The sequence below is a fragment of the Aulostomus chinensis genome, chromosome 19 (genome assembly GCF_037954235.1).
Source record: "Aulostomus chinensis isolate RoL2024-O1b breed Wild chromosome 19, RoL_Achi_v1.0, whole genome shotgun sequence".
NCBI classification, from domain to species: Eukaryota; Metazoa; Chordata; class Actinopteri; order Syngnathiformes; family Aulostomidae; genus Aulostomus; species Aulostomus chinensis.
Window position 1 is genome coordinate 21,903,722 of NC_141338.1, and position 25,955 is coordinate 21,929,676.

Genomic DNA, 25,955 nt, shown 5'->3' on the forward strand with positions numbered 1-25,955 from the left:
GAGAGAGAGAGAGAGAGAGAGAGAGAGAGAAAATGACTGAGGTCAAAAGACCCTGGATCCACTTCATGATTTCTGACGAATGACTACTCAAGTAACCACACCCACACAGATCCCTGCACATTCAAGGCAATTAAATATGAACCAATCAGAAACCCACAAATTCTAATTTACAATTCTAATTCTATATCTAATTCTAATTCTAATTTATTTCTGCCCGTCTAATTCTAATTTATTTCTGCCCGTCTCTCGAGACACATTAGTCATATGTGCCACTGGGGGGCGCTGCTCAACCGACAGTAGCGGGCGGGACTGTCTGCCCTGGGTAGCGGGTCTCCGGCGAAGTTCCCTAAGGTGAAGCAGACCCCTGCTGGGTAACATTCACCACAGTCGTTTCTCATCTTGGGAGATTAAATGTCATTATACCGAGTATTTTTTGCAACTTCCACAGCCTGTTGTGTAGCGCGTTGCTAAGTAACGTTAGCGTTTTATACCTCGTCCAATCCATGCTGGGGGAACATGTCACATGATTTGGAGTGACCAATCAGAGAGCAGTTGCTGTCGCCGCTTGCTTGAGTTGTGTCAAGCGTCCCTACATAGTCCTGTAATCTCCTGATATTTCTACTATATCAAACGATGATTTACTGGTGAAATATATTCTGTTGAGGTCTTTTGTTTCTTTATGGTAAGACGAAGAATTTATCTGTATATTTATTTCCCTATCGAGGGTAGCCTGGCTGGCGGCATGTTAGCAAAGATGCTAAAGCTGGTATACTCTTTAGCTAAGCTGCGCTAACTTTTGATTGTATTGATAACATTGAGCACATTACTGGCACAAACATTATAATCATTGACGTATTGCAAAGTGTCTACGTGAAACACTGACAGTTTATTCGCTTTATTTCCTGGCTATAATTTGTTTTAATAGACTTTGACAATGTCAGATTAAACTTGAAATAGTGCTTTTATGAAAATATGGCTTATTCATGTTTCCTACTTTATTGAATTTTTTTGTTCTCTTAGCTTTTCCATTGTTTACGTTCACATTATTCTAGAAGTAGGATATTTAAGGAAATGGAATGGATCAAATGCCTCTTTTACATTGCACTCTAAGACATTGCACTGATTGTGTTCATTCCAGATTTTTGCTGGTGTCTGTCTGTCTGTCTGTCTGTCTGTCTGTCTGTCTGTCAGTCAGTCTGTGGTCTAACAATTTATTTTATTATCCCATTCTTAGCATGGTAACATTTACTGAAGTGTCACACCAACATACTCCAGTAGCATACCATATTTGTTGTACCACAAAAGTGGCCAATTCAATATTTTTCTTTTTTGTCTATAGGATGAGGTTCTCTAAGCTGACACACACATACTCACACCCTGTTTTGTGTTGCTGAAGTCCGTTGGATTCTGGCGAATAGATCTGAAAGATTGAGTTGAAACTGTCATTGTTTTCTCACAGAGGAAAACAATGAGAACCCGGTCAAGTTCACCTCCAATTCATGTGCACGTGGACGAAGCCACACCAGTGCATGTGCACGTGAAGAGCCAGAGGACCAGTCCAACAAGGACACCTCAGGTTGGAGGTTCTGTGACAGTTGTTGGATCCTTTTGACTGTTTTAAATGTGCACGTTTTCCACATGTAGTTTTCCTCAAGCTTTTATCCTTCCTTTTTAAAGTCCTCATTAATGTCATTTAGCCTCAGAATGTTTTTTTAATTTAGTATCACTCAGCACTCTTGACAATGTACACAGAACCACCTGACATGCAGCTGTACACTATCTGTGATTTATAGGGGAAGAGCAAACCTGACAGAGCAGTCCTCCGTCCTACAGCCAGTGTTAAAACTCGAGGCCCGTGGATCCCCCCAGGAAAGACCTCTATACTGAATGGGACCTTCAAGTGGGAGGTAATGCATCTGGAGGGAATATGACACCCATTGTGCAAGAACTCATCCAATCAAAGCTGTTTGATTAATGTCCCTAAACGTACTAATTTTCACCAAGGGGCCAACACATTGTCTTGACATCACACCACTGCTCCCAGAAGGAGAGCTCCAACATTCCCAGGGGGCGCTGGCTCTGGCTGACCTCACATGTGAGGGAGAGGAAGGGTTACACAGTCGAATCAGCCAGTACGAGAGGAAGGTTGACAGCTTACTGACTGAAGTCAGCTTTCTAAAGAATGAGGTCAGACTCTCCTCTTTTACCGGGATCACGCATGTCCCCCTGTCACCTGGTTCCAGTTAGGCCTGAAACAGGTTTCACGGGGTTTCTGTCACATTTGTGTTGTCAAAAACTGTTTCAATTGTAGAACTTGTTTTATGTTATTGCAATAATGTATATATTGCTGTTCCGAGGGCCACTCTCAAATGGTGGCTACTTTGATAGATTTCATCCATGTATAAACTATAAAGGCACTTATTTAACTGTCATCTCATGGAGCTGAGAGGAAATAATGAAGTTAGAATCCAAAATATCCAGCAGCACACTGAAACTCTGAGATGGTTTAGACTTGAAGCTCTGTCTCGTTGCACAGCTGTGATAGACAGCAAGCATTTCCACTTCATGCTTAGTTTGTTTAAGGCGTGAATTGAATAGTGTGTCTTTGTGTATGTGTGCAGGTGGAACTGCAGAAGAAGGAGCAGCAGCTGGAGCGTCAGTCAGAGCAGCTCACTGTCTCCCAGCGGGTGATTGCAGAGCAGGAGGAAGAGTTGGCGGAGGTGACCAAGGAGCTGGAGGAGACGGAGCGAGAGAACAGCCTGCTGCGCCAGTCGATGGAGAAGATGCTGGAGGGCACAGGGGACTGTAGCAGGCAGATATCCCATCACACGTTTACTCAACCAGATTTAAACATCTTCATCTTTATCTTGTTTTCTGGAAAGTGAACATTTAAGCTGCCTCGTCTGTACATTACTTACATACTTTTAAGACCAGATCAAAATGGTGGCAATTTTAATGGCTTCTTTCTTGGCAGCCTTTATCAGGAAGTCATAATAAACAACCTTCTATGTTGAAAAACCATTGATTGATTTGTTACAGTCATACGACAGTGAAGGGCAATTCAACAACAACAAGTCAAGTCAGTTTTATTTGTATAGCACCAAATCACAGCAAAAGTTCTCTCATGACACTTTACTAGTAGAGCAGGTCCAGCACCACTCCTTCAATGAACCTCCACCCAACAATTCTCCATCAGCAAGCACATCCTGCAACAGTGGCGACGAAAACCTTCCTTTTAACAGGCAGGAACGTCGAGCAGACCCAGGATCAGTGGGGACGGCCTTCTGCTTTGACCGGTTGGGGGGAAAGAGAGCAGGAGAGCAGGGCAGACAAGGAAGGTCTTTAGTCTGCTCTTAAAGGTAGAGAGGGTGTCTGCATCCCAGACCGAAACTGGGAGACAGTTCCACAGAAGGGGAGCCTAATAGCTGAAGGCTCTGGCTCCCAGTCTACTTTTAGAAACTCTAGGAACCACCAGGAACCCTGCATCCTGGGAGTGAAGGGTTCTAGCTGGATCATAGGGAACTAGGAGCTCTGTCAGGGATGAAGGAGCCTGACTGTTGAGGACTTTATATGTTAGAAGGAGAATTTTGAATTCTATTCTAAATTTGGCAGGGAGCCAATGCAGAGAAGCAGTCCAGGAGAGACCTGGTCTCTTCTACCAGTTCTCGTCAACACGCAGGCAGCAGCGTTCTGGACCAGCTGGAGAGTCTTTAGGGACCTACTGGTGCAGCCTGATAGGAGGGAATTGCAGTAATCCAGCCTGGAAGTGACAAAGGCAGGGACTAATTTTTCTGCATCCATTTGAGACAGGATGTGTCTGATCTTAGCGATGTTACGTAAATGAAAGAAAGCAGTCCTAGAAATTTGCTTAATGTGGGCATTAAAGGACAGATCCTGATCAAAGAGAACTCCTAGGTTCCTTACGGTCGTGCTGGGGCCCAAGGTAATTCCTTCCAGGGTACCTGTCTCATTAGATAGGGTGTCTCTAAGATGTTTCGGGCCCAGGACAATGACTTAAGTTTTATCAGAGTTTAATAAAAGGAAATTATGGGTCATCCAAGTTTTTATCTCTTTCAGACAGGCCTCCAGTTTAGTCAGCTGATTTATTTCATGAGGATGCATTGTTAAGTACAGCTGAGTGTCGTCAGCATAGCAGTGAAAATTAATTGAGTGTTTCCTAATAATGTGACCGAGAGCAAGCAGATAAAGGATGAAGAGGATTGGTCCAAGCACAGAGCCTTGAGGAACACCATAACTGACTGCAGTGGTTTCCGATGGTTTATCATTAGTTTGTAGTTAGTAGTACGAACTGAGATCGATCTAGTAAATATGACCTGAACCCGTTTAGTATGGTTCCTTTAATGCCAATGACATGTTCCAGTCTCTGTAGAAGGATATGGTGATCAGTGGTATCAAAAGCTGCACTAAGATCTAATCAGACCAGCACAGAGACCAGTCCCTCATCTGATGCTAGTAGGAGGTCATTGGTAACTTTGACTAGTGCTGTTTCTGTGCTAGGATGAACCCTGAAACCTGGCTAATGGGAGAAAAACTGTCAAAGTGTACGTCTGGTCCTCCAGCTGCCTCTAAGGCTTCTGAGGCTATAGGTGCCATGTTGTCAGCTGATGGCAGCAGGAGAAGAAGTTTCTCTCTAATCAGGACAATTTTGTAATTAAAGAAGTCCATGAAGTCTTTGCTGCCCAGGGAAACAGGACTACTTTGTTCAGTAGAGCTGTGGCTCTCTGTCAGTCTGGCTCCAGTACTGAAGAGGAACCTGGGTTGTTCTTGTGTTCCTCTATTAGTGTCGAGTCGTAGGCTGCTCTCGCTATACGAAGGGCTTTCTTATAACTTTTAACAACAACAACCACAACAACAATATTGCTCTGGGGGCCGGACATATCCCTGAGCTATTCATCTCTTAATATATTTATATTTGACTCGATGCACCACCACCTTTTATCACCAAAGCAGCCGAATTGTAGCTTAAAAAAAAAAAACTTTCTTCAAATGAGGCCATTTGATTAATTTAATTTCCATTCCAAGACAGCAGTGATATATTTCCAGGAGTAACTCATTTAACAACATGTTGTATCAGCTATTTGGCTAGTTCTAAGAATTTTTATCTAGCTGCTGAACAGGCATTTCTAACCATTTTTTAGGACATAAATTTATTATATACTCACCACTCATGCACAAAGGGCAGAGGGGGCTGTTTACATCTGGCTCATCTCTTCACTTCCACGTCACCACCTCCTCCCTATCTGAGCATGCCAGCAGTAGCCAGCCATCCAGATATGAGGCCAGGAGGATTCCAGGCTCTCTGAGTGGGACCTGACTGTTCTGTCTCACTCCCGTTTACAATCCTCCTTCAGACAGGCTGAAGGGGAGCGCTAGGTCTTTGTTGGCTTGAAATACAAATGTCAAAAGTTCTTACAATTAATTTGTCATTTTATTACCGTAAAACCTGAAATATTAAGACCAAATTCTTGTTATCCTAGATTAGAAGGCCTCATTTTAAGTAATTTTAATGTTTTTACACTGAATCAAACAAAGCTAGTTAATCTCTTTGAAGTCTGCACTACATTCATTATATTCTGTGAGTCTGGATAAACATGCAGCTGAAGTTGTTGGCCTCCGAAGTATAAAACCCTGAAGCAGAGACTCTAGGATACAACCATTAATTACATCTACTGGGTGAATCCAGGATGTTTCCTTAAGAAATGTCTTCTGTGTCTCTTCCTCCCTGACATCTGGCATTATGTTCTTTTCGACTTTCTTCTTCTGATCTGTCTCTCCCAAACACAGCAGCACACAGATTTGTTTTAATCTTAGAATTATTCATCAAACATATTCAAACATTATGTATATATTATAATAATGTGGCTGTTCTTGCTGCCTTGTCCTTGCAGACCAGAGCAGGAGGAAATGCAACAGGACAAAGCTGCTCTGCTCAGGAAGCTAATGGAGGCAGAGGTGGACGGGACAGCAGCTGCTGAGCAAGTATCTGCCCTGCGAGAATCCGTCTCCAAACTGACCAGCACCATTGGTAGTGTGAGTATAAGCTCTGTGTTTGGGTCTGAGTAAGCAGCAGGCCGCTGTTCTATCCATGACAGTCAGGTGAACTTGAAAACTGCTCACTGAGCTCAAGTGTAACATTTGGTCTTATTTTTATTTTACACATTCTTTTTTTCATATAAAACATGACCAGTAAAGTGGAAAGTACAGTTCCTCTGTTTCATTTCAGTCCAGTACATCCAAAAATGTAATCAAATCAAAAAAAAAAAAAAAAAAATCTCACACTAACAAAACAGGTAAAATACAGATACTTAATACTGAATAACAGAGATTTCTGCTCAATCACTGTTCTTACTCCATGCCTTAAATGGCCTGCTGTATGTCATTGAAAATACAAATATACAAACTATGACAAATGCAAAGATATTGTCCACAACTGTGCGTGGCCCTGAGGTTGAGATGTAATTTTTAGTACTTGAAGAGTTGCTGATTTGATGTCCTCCTCTCCCTGGAGACTTGCTCATGAGCAAGATTCTGAACTCTTAATCACTTCAAAGGAGTATGTTGGTACCCTGCATGGTGGCCTCCACCACTCTACACGTAAAGGTAGAGCAGTGCTCCATAGACAGAGACCCTTACTGTTTCCTTCTGGGCTAACTGTGACTTCTTTCCCTTTTGGTGGTGAAGAAGCTGTCCAGCTCCCAGTCATCAGCCTTGACCCGCCAGCAGGACCTGTTGCTGAAGAAACTGGAGACATTTGAGGCTACAAACCGAACTCTGCGGCGCCTTCTCAGAGAACAGCATGGATCCCAGGTACCGTATGTTAGCAGTGGAACACTTTGTCATCGTCTCCCGGTTCTATAAACACAGAGCCCAGTGATGCCCCACCCACTACAGATAGAAAAACAATTCATTCCCTTCCATTGGCTTTGTCAGTCCAGCCTACAAGTAAGAAATGGATATGTCAAATGGGCAACACCCTGACTGATGTGTATCTTGACACTGACAAATAAGATCCCTGGTACTTAAAACCATCTGATGTTAAAGCATCTTGTCCTGTACACTTCCTAAAACATGCCTCGTCTGCCTTCTTCATTATGTTGCCTGATTTGGGCAGCCAATCACGGGGCTGCGAACAGGTTACCAGGCTGGTTGAATGGTGTCAGGCTATTGAAAGCAGGTTGAACTTAAACTGACATCATGGTTTTGTCAAGTACTTTAAAAGACCCACACAAGGCTCATCATCTTGCAGCATGAGTGTGACACTGTGGTCAAGCACTGGGCTTCAGTATGGGACTGATGAGACAGATGTACTCTACCAGAGGAAGAGGATCTTTGTCATGGGTGCACTTGCTCCCCTCAGCAGCAGGCAGGTCAAAGCTGCACCTGACTGTAATCTCTCTCCCTTTAGCGTTTGGTCATGAAGAACTGGTGCCTGAGTTATGTGATGTTATTAATACATACATACCACCACCCATCACCCCTTCCATTCTAATCCTGGTTAACAATCTAAAATATTCATTGAGATGTTTGCACGTTAGAAAGACAGGCAGATAAACATACTAATGTCAATAGAGAGGAAGAACGTATAAATACATATTTGAAAGAATCAAACTTTCACTGAGGTAGTGTTAATTTATGGTCTGAATGTTTCATGTGTGTTTTGAGCAGCTAGAGTCCACCCGACTGTCAGAGCAGAGGGACTCGTTGATGAGCAGCCTCGCAGGCAAAGAGGCAGAAAACGCTGTGAGTCCAAGAGAAGATGTACTTTTTTACTGCTTTGTAGACCTTCTGATATGGAATGTATTCATATATCATATATCTAGACTGACGATGCTTTGCTCTGCTCTCTGCAGCATCTTCTAGTGAAACTTCAGGAGAAAGAGAGAGAAGTCACTCAACTCCTGAAACTTTTAGATGCTGAGAAGGTCCGAGCACTCATTTAATATTCATGATGAGTTTTACTATAACTGTGTGGTGCAGTGTCAAACAAGGACCCAAAGCAATACCTCACATTTAAGCATTTTATCTTTTATTTTTGCTGACTGACACAGCGTACATACCGTAAATGTTACTCATCTCAGTTCTGCTGGGTTATTGGAATATAGGACAACGCCAAGAGCACAGCCGATTTGTCCAAGAGTCTGGATTCAACAAGAGCCCGTTTACAGGGACAGCTCCGCTCCAAAGAAGCTGAGAACAACCGGCTCACTGTGCAGATAAAGGTTTGTCATTGCTGCTCGAATTATGTCATTGGGTCCAGTCAGGGCCATTCTGCAGCAGGTTGTCTCTTGTCTAATCCCCAGTCAACCCAGCTATTATGTATTTTATTCTGGTTCAGAACCTGGAGCGAGCAGCCAACCAGCAGAAGGCAGAAATGAAGCACCTGATGGAGCAGCTTACAAGACTGAAGCTTCAGGCCGATGCAGACAGAAATGCTGTGAAACGAGCCGCGCGGGCCCAGAAACAGCGAGCCGAGCGTTGTGAGGACACAGCGGGCCAATTGAGTGTCCAGCTGCTGGACATGGTAGGTCCTAGCTCTGTCCCTCCTACATTCTCTCTTCTTCACACTAGTCTCTAACACACACACACACACACAAACACACACACACTTCTGCATTTGTCTGTAGCAAAATCAAGCTAGTATTTGTGTTTTAACAGGAGAAGCAGGTCTCAGATGCTTTGTTGGCAGCTGAGACCTGGCAAAGCCGCCATGCTGAAGAAGTGAAAGACAAGAGTAAACTGGAGATGGAGCTGTCTCTGATGAACAGGTACCTATTGACACAGGGAAGTCTCTATTCAGTCCTGTTATCCCCTGTAGGTTTGATGAGCTGACGATCACTCCATGGATACAACTGACCAATAGGAAATTTATACATGTGTGGAAAAATACCTTGATCTGTTGCAATGTGGTTCCCGAGTCAGCTGTCAAACAAACCCTTCATGATAACAGTGGCATTAGAGCTGTAACTGTGACTTTGGTTACAGATGTGAGATTCCTGATTAGCTCTTTGTCAGGTTACACGATTAGATACACTTTTATTGTCCCTTTGGGGAAATGTGTTTTGGACTCTATCCTGCAGTTACAGCAGTCAAGAAACATCTCAACACTCATGCAACAGTTCACATGCACACAATACACCTACTGCACTTCCTTCATGGCCAACATATTGCACAATGCTTCTGGTCAACATGTTACAAGAAATCGTGACATTTTGCACAATTGCTTCTTATTTTGAGTCCCCTGAAATGTGTCTCTGGTGTGTGACCAGAGCTTCAGCTCCCTCAGTTCATTCACAGAGGAAAAGTAGTTCTGCCTGCATCCCTCCTCTTCATCACTGTAAAGTGGGTTAAAGTTTTACCCAGTGCTTTGGTAACAGTTTGATTGAAACAATGATGGGTCATGAGGAACCTTGTGACCTGTAATCTTACATTGGGGTTTGTCAAATTTTGCACTTATATTTTATCTTTCGCCAGGTGGAGAATAGTATCTGTCTGTCTTCCAGTACTGAGAGAATCAGCATTTGAACAACATTGAAGTGGATTCAGTGAATGACCTTGTTGCATTTTATTCCAGATGTTATTTGCCCTAAGTTCCCTCATTTCTATGAACTGATTTCCTGTTATATACCTGCTTGTGCATCGTCTCACTTCTTCTAATTAGCCAAACCTAACACAATGATTACAGTTTCATTACTTGCGTATATGATCATATTTCCATATAATTTTTTGTAAGAAAAAAATAAGAAATCTAATACCTTTTGGATCTTTCAATTTACAGTACTGTGGAATTGTTGTATCTCCTAGTTTTATACCTGGAAGTTACCATATTGTGTTCCTTGGCAGTTTGCTGTTCAGTTTAAACCTGTAGATATTATTCAACATGAGGAAGTTGGGTAAAGTGTGTTGGAGATTTGTAGCTTCAAAGACATCCCATATTGTTGTCATGTGATGCAGCCGTGTTGCAGAGCTGACTGAGCAGCTGCAGAACACGGAGGCTAACGGCAGAGCAGAGAGAGAAGCCCTGCTGGACCGCCTGCATGGATTGAGTACACAGAGTACTGCTGCCAAATTGGAGAACCAGGCCCTCAAGGTGAAACACCCAACAACCCAGCCAATATACGTGTTCAGCCTCTAATCCTGTTTGTTTCTTCTCGTTTCTTCTGCTGTTGTATTCTGGATGATGCTCTTCCTGTCCCCATGTAACACTCTAATACACTTATACTGACTTCCATTACATTAGCAGGATGCTCGATCCTGCTAATGTAATCACTAATGACACATCATTTGAAGCTGTATGCTCCTGTCAGGCTGCAGCATCCACAGTGGAGGAGAAACTGGCCATGTCTTTGTCAGAGCTCCAGCAAGTCAAAGCTTCCATCCAGCAATATGAAAGCCTGCTGAGCAGCTATAAGAGCCAGGTATATGAGGCCCACCCACCAGGGTGCCTGCCCCTGAGCACTGCATCAATGTATCATTGTGAGTGATAACACTAAAGCATCTGAATCCAGGTCTTCTCTGTAAATTGATGCTGTGCAGGTGGGAAAAACCCAGGCCGAGGCCGATGAGTACCGCCTCCGGCTGGCTCAGGCTGAAGAGGAGGCGTTGGCGGTACGTGGGCAGCTAGAGCAGGAGATGGAGATGGTGCGGAGGGAGCTGCGGGGGCGGCTGACAGAGCTAGAGTCTCTCCCTGAGGCCTTACGACGCTCTGAGCTTCAGCTGCAGGAGGCTCAGGAGAAGATGCACAGCCAGGAGAGACGAAGCCTGGAGCTCAGCGCCGCTTTAACAGAGCTCCGCCTGAAGGTCACCACACTACATTGCATGAAGTTCAGTTTGGCATCACAAATAACTATTTGAACTCCAAGTTAACGTCAGTCAGATTAGCATAGCTGTGTATTTGATATCATTAAATCACAGGTCCAACAGCTTTCTGGATGCTGGCAGACTAAAAATTGTCTATTGGAAAAAAGAAATAGAGCTGTTTTGCAGGCAGGGATAATGAAAGAAAAAATGCTTCGGAAATATGATTAATTACACCAAGAATGTGAATGAGAGGATGTCACACTTTTTATGAGTAGTGGGATTTTAATCGAGACTTGCTCTACCCTACTACGCTAAAAACACTGTCATGATAGAAACTTGTAGCATCCTAATAATAATTCAGCTGTCTGTCTGTCCGAGTTACTGTGAATCGCTTCTGGTAATGACCACAACTGAGGGGCTTTTAATATAACCAGTGGATATCCATACCGTCACTCCTCCTGGAACCGTCACCTTATCATGGTGGAGGAGTTCGAGTGCCCTAATGACCCTTGGTGCTATGCTGTCGGGGGCATTTTGCCCCTGGGAGGGTCACCCAAGGCAGATTGGTCCAAGGTGAAGGGCCAGACAAAGAATGGATCAAAAGGCCCTTCATGGGAGTTTGTGTACCCAACTTGGAGGGGTACCAAGTAGGGGTAGGGGCGCATTGGCGAGCGCCTGGTGCCCAGCCTGAGAAGGTTACAAGGACTTGTCCCCCCGTGGACCCACCATCCACAGGAGGAACCGGAAGGGTCTGGTGCATTGTGGTTTGGGCAGCAGATCAAGGCGGGGGCCTTGGCTGTCTGATCCCCAGACATGGAAGCTGGCTTTTGGGACATGGAATGTCACCTCTCTGGTGGGGAAGGAGCAGGAGCTGGTGGGAAAAGGTTGAATGTTTCTAGCTAGATATAGTCGGCCTCACCTCACACATAGCTCAGGGTCCGGAACCAAAGTCCGTCAGAGGGGTTGGACTCTCTCCTTCGCTGGAGTTGCTCCAGATGAGAGGTGGAGGGCCGGGGTGGCCTTTTTGATAGCACTCAGACTCTTTGCCTGTGCATTGGGGTTTATCCTGGTGGACAAAAGGGTTGCTTCCCTGTGCCTTCGGGTCGGGAAATGAGTCCTGATTGTTGTCTGCGCTTATGCACCGAACAGTTGTTCAGAATACCCACCCTTTTTGGAGTCCCCGGGAAGGGTGCTGGATGGCACTCCAACTGGGGACTCCATTGTCCTACTAGGAGACTTCAACGCTCACGTGGGCAATGACAGCGTGACCTGGAGGGGTGTGATTGTGAGGAACAGCAGGCCCGACCTGAACCCGAGTGGTGTGCAGTTATTGGACTACTGTGCGAGTCGTAATTTGTCCATAACTAACACCATGTTCAAACATAAGGATGTCCATCGGTTCACGTGGCACCAGGACATCCTAGGTCGTAGGTCTATGAATGATTTTGTAGTCATATCATCTGACCTGCGGCCGTATGTTCTAAACACTTGAGAGAAGAGAGGAGCTGAGCTGTCAACTGATCACCATCTGGGGGTGAGTTGGATCAGATGGCAGTGAAAGACGCTGCGCAGACCTGGTAGACCCAGATGAGTTTTGAGGGTTTGCTGGGAACACCTGGCAGAAGAACCTGTCAGGATGATCTTCAACTCCCACCTCTGGCAGAGATTTGACTGGGGCAATGGGGGACACTGAGTCCGAATGGACCATGTTCTGCTCTGCCATTGTCGAGACGGCTGCTGAGAGCTGCGGCCATAAGGCTGCTGGGGCTGGTCGCAGTGGTAATTCCTGAACCCACTGGTGGACAACAGAGGTGAGGGGAGCCGTCCTACAGGGCATGGCTGGTCTGTGGGTCCCCAGAGGCAGCCGATGGGTACCAGCTGGGTAAGCAGTATGCAGCCATGGTCGCTGAGGCAAAAACTTGGGCATGGGAGGAGTTCAGTGGGGCCATGGATAATGACTATTGGTTGGCTCTGAAAAGGTTCTGGCAAAACGTGTGTGGCCTCAGAAAGGCGACAACTTGCCCACACTGTTTACAATGGGGATGGGAGGCTGTTGATGTCAACTGGGGAGATAATTGGACGATGGAAGGAATACTTTGAGGAACTCCTCAATCCAACCAACACGTATTCCATGGGGGGCGGGGGGGGGGTCCAATCCCCAGGGCACAAGTTGCCGAGGCAGTGAAGCAACTATGCGGTGGCAGAGCTCCAGGGGTGGATGAGATCTGCCCTGGGTATCTCAAGGCTCTGGATGTTGTAGGATTGTCTTGGTTGACACATCTCTGCGACATTGTGTTGACATTGGGGGCTATGCCTTTGGAGTGGCAGACCAGGGTGTTGGTCCCCATCTTTAAGAAAGGGGACCAGAGGGTGTGTTCCAACTATCAGGGATCACGCTCCTCAGCCTCCCTGGAAAGGTCTACGCCAGGGTACTGGAGAGGAGGGTCAGGGCAATAGTTGAACCTCAGATTGAGGAGGAACAATGTGGTTTTCCCGGCCGTGGAACCGTGGCTCAGCTCTTCACCCTCGCTAGGGTGCTGGAGGGGGTATGGGAGTTTGCCCAACCAGTCCACATGTGTTTTGTGGATTTGGAGAAGGCTTATGACCGTGTTCCCAGGAGCACCCTGTGGGAGGTACTCCGGGAGTCTGGGGTGGATGGCCCCTGACAAAAGGGCCGTTCAGTCTTGTGAGGAGTTAGAGTCTGGTTTGCGTTGCTGGCAGTAAGTTGGACTTGTTCTGAGTGAGGGTTGGACCCTCACTGGTGACAAAGGGCTCCCCTTTGTCACCGGTTCTGTTCATAACTTTTATGGACAGAATTTCTAGGTGCAGCCGGGTGGTGGAAGGGGTAAAGTTTAGTGGCGGGAGGATGTGGTCTCTGGTTCTTTCGGATGATGTGGTCCTCTTAGCTCCATCAAGCCATGACCCCAAGCTCTTGCTGGGGCAGTTCGCAGCGAAATGTAAAGCGGCAGGGATGAGAATCTGCACCTCCAAGTCTGAGGCCATGTTCCTTAGCCATAAAAGGGTGGCCCTGCCTCAGGTGGAAGAGTTTAAGTATCTCAGGATCTTGTTCACCAGTGAGAGTAGGGTGGAGTGTGAGATTGACAGGCGGATTGAGGCAGCATCCGCAGTGATGTGGGTGCTAAACCAGTCTTGATTTACCAGTAATCTACGTTCCAACCCTCACCTATGGTCAAGAGCTTTGGGTAATGACCGAAAGAACAAGATCACAGGGTGGCTGGGCTCTCCCTTAGAGATAGGGTGAGAAGCTCAGTCATTCTGGAGGGACTCAGAGTAGAGCCGTTGCTCCTCCATGTCAAGAGGAGTCAGTTGAGGTGGTTCGGGCATCTGGTGAGGCTGCTTCCTGGACGCCTCCCTCGGCAGGTTTTCCAGGCATATCCGACCAGGAGACCTCGGGGCCTACCCAGGACACGCTGGAGGGATTATATCTCTCGGCTGGCCTGGGAACGCCTCGGGATTCCCCTGGAAGAACTAGTTAAAATAGCTGGGGAGAGGGCAGTCTGGGCTTCCTTGCTGAGGCTGCTACCCCTGCGACCCGGACCAACCGAATAAGCGGTAGACGATGATGATATCCCTTCCAGGTCTATATCTTTCATTTGTTGTTTAATTTTTATTGTCAACTTGAAATTTTGAGAATAGAATTCAGAGGTGACATCAATGGTGGGATCATTGCAATATATGCAGAAAAAGGGGGAATACATTTGAGCCACTGTTCACTCAGGAATATGAAGAAATCTCTGTTAAAATCCATTTCAGCAGGTGGCTGAAATTATAGGGAATTGCACGTGGCCACAGAGAATTTCCATACATAGAGACTGACATGGCTGATGATGAACATTATTTTTATTTAGTAATTTTGTACAAAACAGTGCCTTGGCTACATCTTCTTTTTCTGAGTTAAACAACAGCACCACTCTGCCACCACAGCCCACATTTCGATTATACATTTTCTCAGCTCTTCATTTAGTTGTGATGCACATATTCCAGGTATTGACAAATTCACAAATGTGTAGACAAACATAGAGATTTTGCTGAGTGACTGACCACTGTACATCAAGATATGTAAATGTTGCATCTACATTAAACAACAGGAAAGGCTTAGAGCAAGACAACAAAGAGCCAATTGCATTAGAGTGGAAAGACAGCTGACACAGCTAACATGAGTGAGTGCATTACGGGCAGAATAAATGTGTTTCAGAAGCTGAAGATCACATCTGACTTCCTTAGAAATGAATGCAGATAAACACATCTAGCCAGTGAGTTACTGTAAGTAATGTCTGGAAGATACTCAGGAGTGTAACCCCTAAAACCAACATCTAATTGAGACACTTGAACACAAACAGCTCTTTCAACTGCAGTAACGTAGACAATAGTCTATAACCTAATTATCATCCCAATAAGCCGTCCTCCAGTCACCGACTGACTATATTGGTGTTTATATGCAGCAGGCTGTTGACATTACGTTGCAGAAAATATGGAAGAACTTCGCTCTTTCAGGATAGCATAAATTAAATCACTGCACACATCAGTCGTTTCTTGTCAGTTTGACAAGATATGTATGTATATGTATGTATGTATATGTATGTATGTATACATACATATACATATGTGTATATGTATGTATACATACATATACATATGTGTATATGTATGTATACATACATATACATATGTGTATATGTATGTATGTATATGTATGTATGTGTATGTATATGTATCCATATATACATACATATATGCATATATGTGTGTATGCATATGTGTATATATGTATGTCTATATGGACAGTATGTATATGTATACATAAATATATGTATATGTGAATATACATATATATGTAAAAATGTATTATACACACACACACACACACACACACATATATATATTTTTTATATATACATACACACATATCACATATATCATCTTATAATATAAAATAGAAAGGAGATGTGCTCATTTGATTGTAAAATATCTTGTATTTACTGGGATTGTTGGAAAAAATAAGCAGACTATTTACATCGAAACAAGAGATGTATGATTTATTAAAATGTCCCCAGAGTGGTTTATGGTACATTTCATTGTTCTTCATGGTAATGAAAAATGTCAGTTTCTCTTTATCCTTGAGAGACAAGGGTTTTAAATATATTTAAGCTCTGCTACCTGAGTGAATGGTAAACAGAATTCAGACAGTCTGTTTGAAGAGTCACTGGCCACTTCTCTTGATTTTGAAAATTACAACTGTATTATTTTTTGTTGAAGCACATTTGCCAGTGCATGGTTGCACCAGATTGATCAAATCATCATTCATGGTACAGTTAGCTCTCACTCCAAAACAGCATCTATACACAGTAGCTTTCTTTACTTAGTGGAATAATTTTGCATTGAAGATTATTCAGCAAATCTTTGAGTTATAACAATCCACATGAATGGTTCATCATGGACAATGAGGTGGACTACTTCTCCTGACATACATTTTGTTTTCCGTTCACATAACAAAGCCTGTGCTAGCAGTTACACTAGTTGGCTACTAGCTATTGCAATTTATCTCAGCTAACCTTAAAACCCTTAAGCAGAAAGGGCTTGAATTTGCAGTGGGATCAGATCTATGTTCAAGTATGTTCAAGTTGCTTAAAGAAGAAACAAGCACTCATCTGAGCCACGTAATGAAGTCCTTCTCCTCTTGTTGTGTCAGGGGGAGACTCAAGGGAACCAAATTGATCTTCTCAGGCAGAAGAACAAGGTGCTGCTGGAGGAGAACCAACAGCTGCAGCAGCAAGTAGAGACTCAGGAGAGGTCTGGCTTCCTTTGACTATAGATTAGCTGCTGTTGTCTCCTATTTGTCTGGGATCCCTCACATGAGGCTGTTAGACAATCTGTCTGTTAATCATGTAGTCCAGCTAGATGGTAAAGTGACCCAGGTTCGAAAATACCAGATGTATTTTGTTTTCATCTTCTAGAAAGCTTGAGGTGGCCAGCAGACAGAACGGTGACTTGCAGGCGGTCGTTGCCAAACGAGAAGAGATCATTCACAACCACCAGCTTCGTCTAGAAGAAAAATCAAGAGAGTGTTCTTCACTGAGCCGAAAGTTAGAGGAGGCTCTGAAAGATGCTCGCCAACAGGTATGAACATGAGCTCAGTAGCTTCCAGTTAAACTCTGCTCCTAACAGCATGGCACACTAAACTCCAGCTTAACACGAGGGCTGCTGATGAAAAAAAATCAACTCTTTGCCCCTTGTTTATGTGTTTTTGTTGTTTATTTTTTTAAATGGCAAATTATATTTTCTATCTCAACACACACAAATACACTTAAGTGACAAACTCAAGGGCCTCTGCTGCTGGGTTTGTAGAGCTGCATGTATTAACCTCTGTTAAGGAGGGCATGTGATCATCTGTGTTTGTCTGTTAGCAGGATAACTCTCAGAGTTATGGATGGATTTTGATGAAATTTGGCAGGATGATAGAACAGAATGATTGAGCTCAGCTCATTCCAGGGGCTCCAACAGCAGGGAACACAGATATTCCGCAACAACAGACAAATCCCATGAAGGCATCCACACAACATATGGGGGCCACAGCTGCAGAGAACCTTTCAAAAAAATGGCTCACTAGAGGATGTGACCCCACCCCCCATCAACCTGAACATGCTGGGCTGAAACAGCATCATTATAGTGTGCACCTTAATGGTGGAAACCAAGAGCCCTTTATCCAGCAATATCTGTAGATAATTAAATAATACAGGCACAGAGCAATGCTCGGGGTCCACATGTCGACCCGTGCGACAACTTGAAAAGAGCTCTCAACTGTTGTCGTACATTGACTGCGTCCCTCCAACTGACACATAAGATCCTGTGTCTGTGGGTTGGGGCAATAGGTAACAGAGAACCATATCCCCTTTCAGCCAGTACGGAGGCACCTGCAGCAATGTTTGGGTGCACCTGTCTATCCTGTGTCAATGTGATCAGTAGAAGCAGCTGGAAGGCATACATGTGGCAGTCAGGCCAGGAGTGTGCCAATGCCCTGATGGCCTGGTCGTGTCTGAGAGGGAGCGCTACTGAGGGTAGTGTGTCCACATTGCAGAAACAAACATATCAACCTTCGCTCTGCCATACTTTCCCCAGAGTGTTTGAACCACCGTTGGTTCAATTTCCACTCATCCTGAGAGGGCTTCTGCCGAAAAAGCTTGTCCGCTGCTTCTCTCTGCCCATCTGGCAAATGCGTTGTCCTGTGACTCGCGAGGTCATCCACTGAAAAGCCTCAATGATGATGGCATTGCTGAATAGATGGGCTTGACACCCAGACAGAGTGCTGGCTATAGGGCAGAGAACATAGGTGTGCTTAGGTGTGTGCCAAGGTCAAAGTGGACCTCAATCTGCCAAGCTGACCGGTAATTAACACAAACAGCTGGAGCGAAGCATCACTTAGGTTCCATGTGAGGGCAGAGACATCAGCGGTCTGGAGAGCTTGTGATAGAGCTAGAAAAAGGTGGTGGAGAGAGTACTCAATGTATCCCATTCAGGCTGCTATATCATAGCTCCTCGTAAGGAATTTGTTAATGATTCTACACTCCAGCCATGGACAACATGCATCCAATTGAAGGGCTTCATCTGGAGATACTATCAGAGAAGCAATGAAATCAGTGGTAGGCATTTGGTCTAAACAAAATTTGGCAGTATCCCTCATGGAGGTGAAAGCTCTGCGGTGTTATGGTAGGAGGAGGAACGCCTTTCAGTCCGGCCAGTTTGTCAATGTAGGGTTCAGACATTGGAACTTGGAAGATACAGGGTTGTGTAGCCTGCCTAGTGTGAGCATCCTGTACGGGGATGACATCAACACTAGATATGGCCAACTAAATATCTTGTTTAACTATGAAAAACCAGCCTCAGCATCCTTCAAGGAATCAGCACCTGACTCGTGAGAGCTTGCCACAGAGGGGAGACTCCCTGTCAAGTTCCTCCTAAACTCCTGTTCCTTTATCAATAAAGAAGTTCCCTGATGCTGCAACAGATAGTGTGTCAGGCTGATTGGCTACAGAAGTAAGAGAGGCTATTCCATCATTCTCATTATAGTCCTGGAGGGGTGGCTCCTGGACTGCAGAGACTGCAGCAGTTGTGCTTGTGAGTGCCACGACAGGATGGACACCTGTCATGGTACTGGGCTAAGAGGAGCAATAGAGGTGTTACAATTGGAGAGCATAATTGATTTCTGTGGCAAACCAGCAAGATTGGTGAAGCAGAGTTGAAGAAAAGGCCATTGCTACTCACAGAAGCACTGCCAGGGCACTACAATTTAGAATATGCTTCCACAGAGTTGCAGAGAAAGAAACACACAACTGCAAACCCAGCTAAACCCACATGGTATAATATAGTAGTAGTAGTGATGCAACAGAAGAGTGAGAAGCACAGAGCTGCACATCAAAACAGTTGAGCGTGGCATAACACTGTTCAGCTATCAATGCAGCAGAAGAGCGAGAAACACTTGGTTGCAAACCAGCACAGTAGGCCATCGAAGTAGCAGTAGAGCCAGATGCACAGCTATGAACCAGAGTCTGCTGAGGTCACAAATAATTCAGCTAAGCCACAATAGGGTCCATATTTCATTTAGAGTCTTTTTATTATTTTGATTCCCAATTACAAAATGTACATGAATATAAATAAACAGCAAAACGCATCTTGTTCGGTGAGTGTGGATTACACATATGGGGACTAGAACTGTGGAACACGGCTCTTCCTGTCAATGTGAAGCAGAATTCACCAACTTGTTCACCCATAAGGTGGCAACTTGAACTGGGTTTAGACTGTCATGAGACAGGTTAGTTTTACCCTACTGAGCAGTTACTCTGCTTTGGGGTAACTTCATGTTACAGCCATTAGCAAGCACAGCTAGTTCAATAATTTGCCAAACAAACAACCCGTTAAGGTCCCCCAACCACCATGACAATTGGGGTGAAGCCAGTACCTTGTGGCTGAATGGAAAGTACAGAAAACACTGGCTAACAATCGATACCAAGTTGCTGCAGTGAGCAGAGGCACTAAACAGGATCAAGAGATTTGCTGGGGAAACAAGTGGTACCAACCTAAAACTCTAATATTCAGCAAAGCTCCCGACAGGGAAAAGCAATGCTTATGTAGCTTCTTGAGTACTGAAGCATATTATATCAAGCCAACCTGCAGGTTATGAAGATTCTAGTCCAGGTGGCCGGTGCTAGCAAATGTTAAAGCATGACCTGTGCATAGGCGAGAAGATGAAGGGAAACAACTGCCGGGTGCCAGGCACGTATATAAGGTTGCCTCCAGGTCCCATAGGACATTGTTGCTATTTACGCCCAAACTGCTGTGCTTGTGCCTAATGTACATCCAGATGTTATCAATGTAAATAAGCATGAAATAGTAGTTAGATTGAGGAACCACCAGTCAGATCTGGATTTGATGATGTCATATCTCCTCGTTGGAAGTATTCACTGTGGGAGTGCCTTGAGTTGTAACTGTGATTGCATATCTTGGAGTGGATTCTGCCAGCTGAATATCAGTTCTATGCAATTTTTTCACCCACTGCCTCCACCTATTAATTTAATTTGATGCTTCATATTTACCTCCAGATGTCTGAGACCAGGGAACGTGCTGCGACCAAAGAAAACTCCACCCAGTCCAAGATACTGAGCCTTGAGACCCAGCTCAGCAGGACCACCTCAGAGATCAACCAAATGCGACGTAGCAAAGAGGAGGTAAAGTTCTCCGTGGGGGCTTCACTCAAAGATGTTTGTGTGTAGAAGCTGTAATGTGAGTATTTATGATGGACAGGTGGAGCGGCGGTACCAGAGCCGACTTCAGGACTTGAAGGATCGTCTGGAGCAGTCAGATAGCACCAACCGCAGCCTGCAGAACTACGTCCAGTTTCTCAAAGCATCCTATGCAAATGTGTTTGAAGATGCAGCTATTAGCAGCTCTGTGAGAGCACCTTCTCCCATCTGACAGTCCATCCTTCAAATGTTTATACATAAACATTTACTCATTCCGCAACAGTATCACGGTCTGTGCCTGTTACTTTCATCCTTCTTAGCCAACGAGGACTAGCATGCCAGGCAGCAGTCTGGTAGTCTGGTTCATATTTACTCATTCAACAGCATCTATTAGACTGTAAATAATGTTTCTCTAAATTGATGGGGTACAAATAAATATTAGGGATGCATGATAATATCAGCATGTCATCAGTACCGGCAGATATTGGTCTTTTTTTCTGATTTATTAAAGGTATTCTGATGGGGTAATGGCTGCGTTCAAGTCTATTCTGCTGTAAATGTGATTTACGGGTTATTCCAAATTTTTTAAGTGAAGAAATGGTTTAACAATATTTACATTCATTTTCAGGATGTATACCGTGAATATCATATGAACTTGTTTTTATATTGATTATATTGTCATTGGTGAATATAAATTATTGATCAAATCAGCCGTAAAATTTGACCCAATTTGAAAAAAAACCCATTCCAGTGTCGTGCATTCCTAATAAATATGGTTCTTGGCCCACAAGACTGTAAAACGATATCATTTGCAATATGTTGAAGGTCCAGAAATATTCTGGGTGACTCGTGTGTCTGTGGTAGATTTTGTATGGAGTGTTTGCATCGTCACTGATGCGGTATTTTTCCTGCAATTGAAGAAAAGATGTATTGAGGCGTTGAGATGCACCTACATAGACACACACTCTGCTTGCTACGCACAGCAGCACTCGTGATTAGAACTGAAACATTCCAGTCTTAAATCTAGTTGTTGTGATGATGTCATCACGCCTGCTTCATCTCAGGGAGCGTGGGTGGATTTCAGTAGATGGCCTGAGCAAACACTCAGGTCCGTGTAGCCTCCTTCCACAGTTGTGTTCAAACTCCTGCTGTAAGCACATGAGACCTGGCCTGTTGAGGGCTTTGTCAGGAAAGAGATCCAGAAGACCAAATCACTTTCAGCAAACTCTACTGTTTTAACCAGCCAAATGCTTTTTTTAACACCACACAATATTTATTAAAGGACACAACAACTCAGCAGTTGCTTTAGAACGATTTAAGAGCTAATCATGATGTCACAGATTCTCAAGCATGCTGCTTGCTCTTGCTGCTTGAGATTTGTAGTCTAAAAATTCAAATTTGAAGCAACTTTGTGCAGACAGAATCTCTTCAAATCTGAATAATCAAAGCAAATGAATATAAAAATGGTAAACCTAGTCAAATATATAAATATATAGCATACAAACTCAATAGATGGAGCTCTTACAGTTCTGACAGGGTTCATGTTGGCATCAAGTTAGAATGTAACTAAAGGAGACACCCAGCATGTTATGGATGTGTCAAGGGTGATATTTTAAAGCATTTTAAGTAACGGAACTTTTAATCAAAATCTGATTGGATATCAGTTTTACTCAGGGACTAGCTAAAGATACCGCTTTTATAAAGATCAAGTCTTTTTTACAGCGTTTTTCTTTTTTTTTCAGCATCCAGCCACCTTCAACTTAGAATGAAATCTCTGTGCTTGTGATTGAATGTCCCTTTAATTTGGAGTTAATTGCTCATTATGTCTGAATCTGTTTGTAATAGGTGCTTCCATCTCCCATGAAGCCCCCCCCCCCCCAGCTTAAAATCACTAACAGTTTATTTCAGAGGTTTCATGTTTCTGTACAGGATTTGTGTGTATGTGTGTGTGTGTGTGTATGTGTATGTGTGTGTGCGTGTTTGATTTAAAAAATGCACATGAAATCAGGTGGATGGAAACTAACCATTGTGATCCAGTTGGTTCTGAGGCCATGATGCAGACAGAACACAGTTTAACTGGGCAGCTCAGTGAAAGCTTGTGGTTTCTGGTGGTATTGTAGAGGCTTCATGGTTCTCGCATCAAGAGCCTGCAGTCCTTCATCCAAGCTGATCCTTCCTTGTTGCTCTTCCTCCTTCATATCAAAGTGGCATCACATGACATTCGCCACTGAATTGGTCTTGAAACATTTCTTTACTTGCTTACTGGTTTTGTTTGTTCAGTATTTTCAACAATTCTATGATAAATTGATGTTTTAGTTTCAAGATCAATTTATCATTTATTTTACAAGATTACTTTTACTCAAGTTTCTGTTTTTATGCTAAGTTTTCATTCAGCCTTGTAGCTACTCAGATCAAATTTCTTCATAGACTCGACCTTAAAGACTCCAACTTAAAGTCTGTTTACATTTTACTGGCCAAGAAATTGAAAGAGCTACTGGTTTTGTTTGTTTAAATCTACACAGTATCTTTTCTAGCCTCAGCCTGTCATGATGAAACATGACATCAAGTTTATGTATTTACGTATTTTTGTAGCCAAGCCGTCCATATGCTTACATGCACTCGTGCTCTTGTATTGTGTTGAGCTACAAACATCGGTGCTAACGCTGCCTTTGTCTGGTACAAGACGGCAGGTGTCAAAACAATGATTTGGGGTTTTGTGTCTTTGACATGTTGTATTTGAATTTATGTCCTAGAATGTATTTTATAAGTGAAGAATTTATAATCATTATTCCATGTCATTCTCTCAAGTTTCCATTAAAAGCATACAAATGAACCATTCTGCCACTGGTTGGTTTGTTTCTCATGTGAGTTGTATTGAACCGAAGGTCGACACTGTCCTTCACCATGTTGAAAGCCACCCACTAAAATAGCTGGCGTGTGGAGGGAACTGTCCACTTTTAACTGATGCATATACACAATGTAGAGATGTTGGATTTGAAAATGTACAGCCAAGTGGCTGCTGGGATTTCTGGATAGAAATAAAAGTCAAAGGAATATTTGTACCTGTATGTTGCTGCTCATGCACAGATGATTGTGGCAGTCAGCTGATGGAAAGCAGATCCCACAGTTATAAAGAGATGGAGATAAAACTATATTTCATTTATGGCCGAATACAGAGATTTGTGTTAAAAGCTGTTGGTCACTATTACTGGCACAGCTATCATGCATTCATGCATCAGTAACAGAGCCTGTGCCATAGCCATAGAGGTTTTTTGTAATCTGAACAAAAAGATGGAACCCACCCCCTCACTGCCATACACATAATTTATCAAGCTTCAATAATCATGGGCATAATATTAAACTGACATCACAACCTACACCACATTTAACAACAATACCTGAACATGTGGACACTTCAATCTTGCAGAGTACAAAAAATGTCAAGTCAGCCAATCAGCTTCTAAGAATTGTTCTCTCTATTAGTGGTATATAAGGTCACCAATAACCTCGGAGTCCCCAGAATGAGATGGAGGCTTTGGGGGAAAATGGTGAATTCTCGGTACATGCAAAAAACATGTTTTGCTGTAAAACATTCACATAAATCATAGAGGCAATAAAGGGAGATGATTTCTGTATTTTCTGTCTAGTACTAATATCTGGTCCGCTGGTCACATGACATGGAAATTATTGAAAGAAATTATGAATTTTGCGGATCATGAAAAATAATGTTCTTATTAAAATATTAATATCGAACATACAAGGCAATAAAATAGGTCACTGTACGACTCTGGTCTACCCACATACAGTATGTTTGAGCATGCTCAGTTTCGTGCCCGGACTCCATTCGGTATTTGTCGGTTCTTTCCGTACAGCTGCAGAAAATTACGTCACATGTGTCGAAGGAGAAAAAAAAAAAGCAGCCCAGATAACAACCTCTCATCTCTCGTCGATCCGCCGGGACAGTGACCGTTTCCAGGGTTCTTTCGAAAACAAATCGAGGTAAGACAAATGCTCGGAACAATGCTTTTTGCATGTTTATTGTTTTTGACGTCATAAAATAGATGTAGTGAGCGATGTATCTCACAGGGACTCCGATCTTCAGCTCTACTCGCCGTCCTGTTTGCTAGCTTGCTGGCTAGCGGTAGCTAGCGGCAAGTCCTGCTTTTGTTGGAGGCTCTTGACCGTCCAAGCAAACCACTGAACAAACCTGATAGTTCAAACGAGCCGAAAATGAACCATCAGAAAGGAGATGGGCGTGCTGGTATTAGCTGCCAGAGACTCCCGTCGTTAGAACGGTGTTGTCCTCGAACATACGCTTGGTTGTATTGTAATGAAGCGTACGATAACCAGCATTCACACAGAAAAGACCTCATTGTTAGATTAGAACTTGAATATGTAAAGATTATGAGTTGTTATATCATAAATTCCCCAGTAAACTGGACCGAGGGCTCGGTCCTCAGCTGCTATCTGCCCGGTCGCCGTGTAAATGAACCGGCGGGGAATGAACGGTGACAAACCGATATGAATTGAGATGTTCTGCCCTCTGGCCAGATTGTAAGGTGCATATCGATATTTTATATTAAAGAAATAAGCGTCATTGGAATACATATAGCCAGGTTATGTCGAGCTGCATGTTGGCGTCGGCCATGGCTGAAGGGGAGCCGCCCTGCGAGCCGCATACCTTTGGCCATGTGGGCCCAGCTGTCCCTTCCTCGACTGCGCTGTTAACCGCTGACCGACTCGTCCTCCCGGCGACCACGACTCAAACTCATAACGGTAGTTTTTAAACCGCCTGATCTGAGTCACTGCTACATTCTGGAGTGGAAGAGGCCTTCGGGCAGTGGTGGTCATCTCACACCTCTGCCTCACACTGTCCCAGAGACCGCTTTTGTTAGGTTGGTGTCAAATTCTCATCATTCTCAAAGTTCCAGTCCATGTCTATGAATGTTACAGTTTTGTAGTAAAAATGTTTGAAGTGAAATTGAAGTCTGAATAACTGTTCCTCTGGACAGCAGTGGGAACGAGACATGGGTGAGAAGAGCTGAGTACTGGTTTTGGACTCTGTCTAGCTTGTGTGCACCCCTCACCACACCAGTTAATGCTGATGAGACTTGAAGTGTGTCACCATAGATCTGGACCCGAAGGGGCTGGACTGTAGTGTAGGTGAGGTCCTTGCATTTCCTGTGCTGCTGCATCGGCTTGGCGAGGCGTTTGGTTGCTGGTGCAGAGGTCTGGGGTCATTCATGTGGTGTCTGAATAATCAGGAAAATTAGTTGCCACTGGCAAATGCATGCACACGCCCCCTCAAGTCAGAGTAGCAACATGGCAAGTTGGTGAAAATTTTGGTGAACAAGTTGTGATGTCATGTTTGCAGAAACATGG

General features: G+C 44.0%; 2 protein-coding genes and 1 long non-coding RNA gene across 9 annotated transcripts in view; 2 read left to right on the plus strand and 1 right to left on the minus strand.

Moving 5' to 3' along the window:
- Nucleotides 1-272: 272 nt before the first annotated feature.
- On the plus strand, nucleotides 273-23,392 carry odf2a (outer dense fiber of sperm tails 2a). Of its 2 annotated transcripts, none has more exons than XM_086187892.1 (19): nucleotides 273-351; nucleotides 1,460-1,576; nucleotides 1,794-1,907; nucleotides 2,005-2,187; nucleotides 2,622-2,812; nucleotides 5,910-6,051; nucleotides 6,703-6,828; nucleotides 7,687-7,761; nucleotides 7,872-7,943; nucleotides 8,124-8,240; nucleotides 8,357-8,542; nucleotides 8,677-8,786; nucleotides 9,973-10,108; nucleotides 10,326-10,436; nucleotides 10,555-10,818; nucleotides 16,529-16,629; nucleotides 16,794-16,956; nucleotides 20,433-20,558; nucleotides 20,635-23,392. In XM_086187892.1, exons 2-19 carry the CDS (start codon nucleotides 1,469-1,471, stop codon nucleotides 20,803-20,805), a joined length of 2,496 nt encoding a protein of 831 aa, XP_086044018.1. In that variant the 5' UTR covers nucleotides 273-351; nucleotides 1,460-1,468; the 3' UTR covers nucleotides 20,806-23,392. The 2 variants fall into 2 exon arrangements, with proteins under 2 accessions (XP_086044018.1, XP_086044017.1); XM_086187891.1 differs by lacking the exon at nucleotides 273-351 and adding an exon at nucleotides 551-682.
- Nucleotides 22,677-23,990, minus strand: LOC147244395 (uncharacterized). The gene is made up of 3 exons (XR_015110445.1): nucleotides 23,972-23,990; nucleotides 23,637-23,677; nucleotides 22,677-22,765 (listed from the first exon to the last, which is right to left on the minus strand). It is a non-coding gene; the product is annotated as an uncharacterized LOC147244395 (long non-coding RNA).
- Nucleotides 23,991-24,450: 460 nt separating this feature from the next.
- sptan1 (spectrin alpha, non-erythrocytic 1) overlaps nucleotides 24,451-25,955 on the plus strand; it is a 44,154-nt gene continuing 42,649 nt past the window's right edge. For all 6 annotated transcript variants that reach the window (XM_086187480.1, XM_086187483.1, XM_086187482.1 and 3 more), the window contains exon 1: nucleotides 24,451-24,572. The gene's annotated coding sequence lies outside the window, so the exon portion shown is untranslated. The remainder of the gene's footprint in view (nucleotides 24,573-25,955) is intronic.